This window comes from Staurois parvus, unplaced genomic scaffold, assembly GCF_062004578.1.
Source record: "Staurois parvus isolate SC_StPar_1 unplaced genomic scaffold, SC_StPar_1.0 ptg001349l, whole genome shotgun sequence".
Taxonomy (NCBI): domain Eukaryota; kingdom Metazoa; phylum Chordata; class Amphibia; order Anura; family Ranidae; genus Staurois; species Staurois parvus.
The window spans coordinates 1,948,852-1,955,109 of record NW_028319145.1 but is presented as its reverse complement, the minus strand read 5'-3'; the positions used below and the strand labels follow the sequence as shown (position 1 = coordinate 1,955,109).

The 6,258-nt window shown below is 51.6% G+C and overlaps 1 protein-coding gene across 3 annotated transcripts in view; it reads left to right on the top strand.

Moving 5' to 3' along the window:
- Window positions 1-5,909: 5,909 nt before the first annotated feature.
- Window positions 5,910-6,258, top strand: part of TAF4 (TATA-box binding protein associated factor 4) — an 88,272-nt gene continuing 87,923 nt past the window's right edge. For 2 of the 3 annotated variants that reach the window (XM_089661508.1, XM_089661507.1), the window contains exon 1: window positions 5,910-6,255. In XM_089661508.1, coding sequence (XP_089517634.1) covers window positions 5,967-6,255 — 289 coding nt within the window. In that variant the 5' untranslated portion in view covers window positions 5,910-5,966. The remainder of the gene's footprint in view (window positions 6,256-6,258) is intronic. The other variant, XM_089661509.1, reaches the window with a different exon arrangement.

Sequence of the window (6,258 nt, the reverse complement as noted above, 5' to 3'; positions counted from 1 at the left end):
GTGCAGGAACTATTTTCAAAAGTGGTGCGATTCTGACGGAGTATTTTATTGGAGGGAAGGGGACAAGGGTCATTGTTGAGGGTACTCTGGGGTTGATTTACTAAAGGCAAATAGACTGAGTACTTTGCAAATGCAGCTGCACTCATTTTCCTTAGTAAATGTTATGTGGTAATGCTTCGCTTTACAAAGAATATCCAATCAGGTGCAAGGATATTTAAAAAAAAAATAAATTTTTGCTTCCACATGATTGGATGATGGAAACCAGCAGAGCTTTATCACAGGTATTAAGCTCTGGGGAAATGAGTGCAACTGCACTTGCAAAGTACACAGTCTATTTGCCTTTAGTGAATCCACCCCAAAGCGCTTTTGCAAACTAAGCGTCATTCATGTTGGGTGTGCGTCCAATTTATAGCTTATAGCGCAACTTCACCCCTAAAGGGAAGGTCCACGTTTCTGCCACTTCCCCCTCCACTTCAATGTTTGGGATGAGAACTGAAAAACCTCTTTAAGTTCACCTTTGGAAGGAAAAAATGAAAAGTGAGCACCCCCCCACTGTACTTACCTCTGTGGGTGATAGTTTCGCTGTCCATGCATCCCGGTGTGGTGGTTCTGGGGTTTGGAAACCATGTCATTATTTTCACTTTCCGACTTTCCCTAGAGACACGAGGACAGCTCAGAACAGTTCTGATTAGTCAGCAGTGACGAGTGCCTGTGCTAACCAATCAGAACCAGTCTGATCCATCCTGGTGAAAGAGGAAGAAGTGTGGGTTCCAAACAGCAGGACTGCCGCACTGGGTTGGGTGGATGGTGACACTGTATCACTCAGGGAGGTAAGTGCAGAAGGGACCAGGGTAAGGGTATAGACCAGGACAGGAAAGGTGGGTAGATTGTGTGTAGTCAGGGGCAGACTGACCATTTAGAAACTCAGGCAATGCCCGAGGTCAGTATGGGGCCCCATGAGATGCCCCTGGTACCTTTTTCATAGGCTTTTTGAGTTTGGGCAAGAATACAGGGGCCCCATGATTCCCTATTGCCCGGGGGCCCCATGAGTTGTCAGTCCGCCCCTGTGTGTAGTGTTAGTTTTTAGTTAGTAGCATTTACCAAAGTAGAGAAGTCAGACAGCTCAAGAGCACATACACTGGATTGCCAAAAGTATTGGGACGCCTGCCTTTACACATACATGAACTTTAATGGCTATTGAGTTGGCCCCGCCCTCTGCAGTTATAACAGCTTCAACTCCTCTGGGAAGGCCGTCCACAAGGTTTAGGAGGGTGTCTATGGGAAGGTTGGACCATTCTTCCAGAAGCACATTTGTCAGGTCAGGCACTGATGTCGGGGGAGGAGGCCTGGCTCGCAGTCTCCGCTCTTATTCATCCTAAATGTGTTCTATGGGGTTGAGGTCAGGACTCTGTGCAGGCCAGTCAAGTTCCTGCACCCCAAACTGGCTCCTCCATGTCTTTATGGACCTTGCTTTGTGCACTGGGGGGCAGTCATGTTGGAACAGGAAAGGGACATTCCCAAACTGTTCCCACAAAGTTGGGAGCATGAAAATGTCCAAAATGTCACCTTAAGAGTTCCCTTCACTGGAACTAGGGGGCCAAACCCAACCCCTGAAAAACAACCCCACACCATAATCCCCCTACACCAAACTTTACACCTGGCACAATGCCATCAGGCAAGTACCGTTTTCCTGGCAACCACCAAACCCAGACATGCCCATCGGATTGCCAAAGGAGTGTTATTGGTCACTCCAGAGAACACATCTCCACTGCTCAAGTCCAGTGGCGGCGTGCTTTACACCACGGCATCCGATGCTTGGTGATGTAAGGCTTGGATGCAGCTGCTCGGCCATGGAAACCCATTCCATGAAGCTCTCTACACACTGTTGTTGTACTAATTTGTAGGCCACACCAAGTTTGGAGGTCTTTAGCTATTGACTCTGCAGACAGTTGGTGACTTCTGCGCACTGTGCGCTTCAGCATGCACTGACCCCGCTCTGTCATGTGACGTGGCCTACCACTTGGTGGCTGAGTTGCTGTTGTTCCCAGTTGCTTCCACTTTGTTATAATCCCACTAACAGTTGAGCGTGGAATATTTAGTAGCCAGGAAATGTCACGGATGGACTTATTGCACAGGTGGCAACCTATCACGGGACCACGCTTGGAGTCACTGAGCTCCTGAGAGCGACCCATTCTTTCACCAATGTTTGTAGGAGCCGTCTGCATGTCTAGGGGCGTGATTGTATACACCTGTGGCCCTGGAGGGGATTGGGACGCCTGAATCACGATATGGAGGGGATTGGGACGCCTGAATCCAATAATTTGGAAGGATGTCCTAATACTTCTGGCAATTCAGTGTATGTGACTCAGGCTGAGTCCAGCAGACCTGGAGAGCTCAGCTGTAATAAAACACGACTTGTTGGGCACAGAGGATGGGGGTTATTTTGAGGATTGCCAAGAGGTGCTCTTTATTTCAAAGTAAAGTCCAACCCAGGGATGTGGTCAGTCCACACGTTACTTTGTTTCTTCATACTGGTCAATGACTCTCCATACTGGGGAATAAATATGGACAGCGAGCACATTTCGGAAATGACATGTCAGCCATACTGGAGCAGTTGAGCCCCATTCACACCAACAGTGACTGCTCTGTAACTGAGGACGGGAGGATTGTTGGGGCACAATGAATAGGGCCACATCAGGGTGACTTACTGCAGACAAGTGAGACCGGGCCATAGAGTGTACACTGTACACAGCCAAACGTACCCACTAGTCCATGTCGGGCTCAGTGGGCAGATCGGATGGAGCTCAGTGGCTGTGTACAGTAGAGGGGACTAGGTGGGGTTATCTCCCAGTGTAATTTGGTGTGAGGGGAATAGGGGGATCACCCAGTGTAATTTGGGAGATCTCCCAGTAATTTGGGGGATCTCAGTGTAATTTGTGGTGGGGGAAGTAGGGGGGATTACCCAGTGTAATTGGAATTTGGGGGAATATAGTGGGATCTGTGTATTTTTTTTTTTTGGTGGGGGAAATATAGGGATATCTCCCAGTGTAATTTGGGAGGTAGAGGGGAGTCTCCCAGTGTAATTGGAGAATATAGGGGGATCTCCCATTGTATTTTTTTTTTTGAGGGGGCAGGGGGGGAATATAATGGCATCTCCAAGTGTAATTTGGGAGGTATAGGGGGATCTAAAAGTGTAATTTTGGAAGGGGGGGGGTTACCCAATGTAATTGGAGGGGAATATAGGGGGATCACCCAGTGTAATTTGGGAGGTAGAAAGGGATCTCCCAGTGTAATTTGGGGTGGGGGAATATAGTGGGATCTCCCAGTGTAATTTGAGGTGGGGGAATAAAGCGGGATCTCCCAGTGTAGTTTGGGAGGTAGAAGGGGATCTCCCAGTGTAATTTGGGAGGGGGGGGGGAAGGGGGATCATCCAATGTAATTGGAGGGGAATATTGGGGGATCTTCCAGTGTAATTGGGGGGGGGGATATGTGATCTCCCAGTGTAATTTGGGAGGTATAAGGTGATCTCCCAGTGTAATTTGGGAGGGTGGGGGACATCCCCCAATATTCCCCTACAATTACATTGGATGATCTCCCAGTGTAATGGGGGGGGGGATATAATGGGATCTCCCGGTGTAATTTGGGAGGTAGAAGGGGATCTCCCAGTGTAATTTGGGAGGGGGGGGGGGAGAGGGATCACCCAATGTAATTGGAGGGGAATATAGGGGGATCTCAGTATAATTTGGGAGGTAGAAGGGGATCTCCCAGTTTAATTTGGGAGGTAGAAGGGGGAGGGGGATCATTCAATGTAACTGGAGGGAAATATAGTGGGATCTCCCAGTGAAATTTGGGGTTGTGGGGAATATAATGGGATCTCCCAGTGTAATGTAGAAGGTGGAAGGGGATCTCCCAGTGTAATTTGGGGTTGGGGGGATATAATGGGATCTCCCAGTGTAATTTGGAAGGTAGAAGGGGATCTCCCAGTGTGATTTGGGAGGGGGATCATCCAATGTAATTGGAGGGGAATATAAGGGGATCTCCCAGTGTAATTTGGGCTGAGGGAAATAGGGGGATCCCCCAGTGTAATTTGGAAAGGGGGGATAATCCAATGTAATTGGAGGGGAATCTCCCAGTGTAATGGGGGGGGGGGATATAATGGTATCTCCAAGTGTAATTTTGGAGGTATAGGGGGATGTAGAAGTGCAATTTTGGGGGGGGGTTACCCAAAGTAATTGAAGGGGAATATAGGGGGATTTCCCAGTGTAATTTGGGAGGTAGAAAGGGATCTCCCAGTGTAATTTGGGGTGGGGGAATATAGTGGGATCTCCCAGTGTAATTTGGGAGGTAGAAAGGGACCTCCCAGTGTAATTTGGGGTGGGGGAATATAGTGGTATCTACCAGTGTAATTTGGGGTGGTGGTATATAGTGGGATTTCCCAGTGTAATTTGGGGTGGTGGTATATAGTGGGATTTCCCAGTGTAATTTGGGAGCTAGAAGGGGATCTCCAAGTGTAATTTGGGAGGTAGAAGGGGATCATCCAATGTAATTGGAGGGGAATATTGGGGGATCTCCCAGTGTAATGGGGGGGATATAATGGGATCTCCCAGAGTAATTTGGAAGGTAGAAGGGGATCTCCCAGTGTGATTTGGGAGGGGGATCATCCAATGTAATTGGAGGGGAATATAGGGGGATCTCCCAGTGCAATTTGGGAAATAGGGGGATCACCCAGTGTAATTGGAGGGGAATCTCCCAGTGTAATTTGGGGGGGGGGGGATATAATGGGATCTCCAAGTGTAATTTTGGAGGTATAGGGGGATGTAGAAGTGTAATTTGGGGGGGGGGGTTACCCAATGTAATTGAAGGGAAATATAGGGGGATTTCCCAGTGTAATTAAGAGAAGTAGGGGGATCACTTAGTGTAACCGGAGTACAGGGGTACCTCCCAGTGTAATTTTGGGAAGGGGAGTGGAAGGATCACCCAATGTAATTTGGGGGATCCTGGGTATGTACAGTATTGGGGTGTAGTATGGGGAGGGGGTCCCCCAGTGTGTACAGTATTGGGGTGTAGTACAGGGAGGGGATCTCTGGTGTGCACAGTATCTGAGTGTAGTATAGAGGGGGTCCCCAAGAATGTACAGTATTGGGGTTTAGTACGGGCAGGTAGTCCCCCAGGAGTGTACAGCATTGGGGTGTAGTACAGGGAGGGGGTCCCCCAGGAGTGTACAGCATTGGGGTGTAGTACAGGGAGGGGGTCCCCCAGGAGTGTACAGCATTGGAGTGTAGTACAGGGAGGGGGTCCCCCAGGAGTGTACAGCATTGGGGTGTAGTACAGGGAGGGGGTCCCCCAGGAGTGTACAGCATTGGGGTGTAGTAAGGGGAGGGGGTTCACACACAGGGGCACCAGGGCTCGATAGGCGAGCTCGTTCCCGGCAGGCTGTACGACGTTCCGTCCCCCGGTAATCCCCGGCTCGGTAGGTCTCTATATCTCCCGGAACGCCGTGTCGCCCGCTCACCCGGAAATGATCCCTGGACACCCCCAGCTTGTCCCCGCCTTGCTCCGGGTGTCCCAGCCCCGCCCCCTGGGTGTGTAGTAGAAAGGCGCGGGCTCTCAGTCCCCCGGATCCCCGCTCTCTCCTCAGCCCGGACAGGTGTGGTAGTCCTCCGCTCACCCGCAGCCATTTTGAATGTTCCAGACAAAGACTCGTCCCCCCTCCTCCCTCTCCGCTCCCTTTACCGTCACCCCATTCCCGACCCTCTGTCTCGGCTCCCGTCCCGAGCTCCCCTCAACCTCCCGCCAGGCCCCACTCCTCAGCCCTCCGCACCACCAAATCCCGCTCGCAGCCATTTGCCCTCGCCTTATATAGGCGCCTACTGTCCAATGGGATCCCCCCGTGTCCGTGACGTGTTCGGCCAGGCGCGCAGGCGCAGTCGGCCGCTGCCCTCTTGAGTTTGAGCGGCGGAGTAAAGATGGCGGCGGGTTCGGATCTGCTGGATGATTTCTTCAACACGGACGTGGACGAGAAAGTGGTGAGCGATCTGGTGGGCTCCCTGGAGTCCGAGCTGGCGGCCGCCGCCCACCACCACCATCACCACCACCACCCGCAGCAGCCGCCACAGCCGCACCCGGGACCCCCCGACGTCCGCAGCCAGGCCCTCGCCAACCATGTTGCCAGCCCTGCCGGGGTAGGGGCCGCCGCTACCGCAGGGGGACAGCCGGAGGCCAAGATCGGACTCCCCCAGGACCTCCCCAAGACGGGTG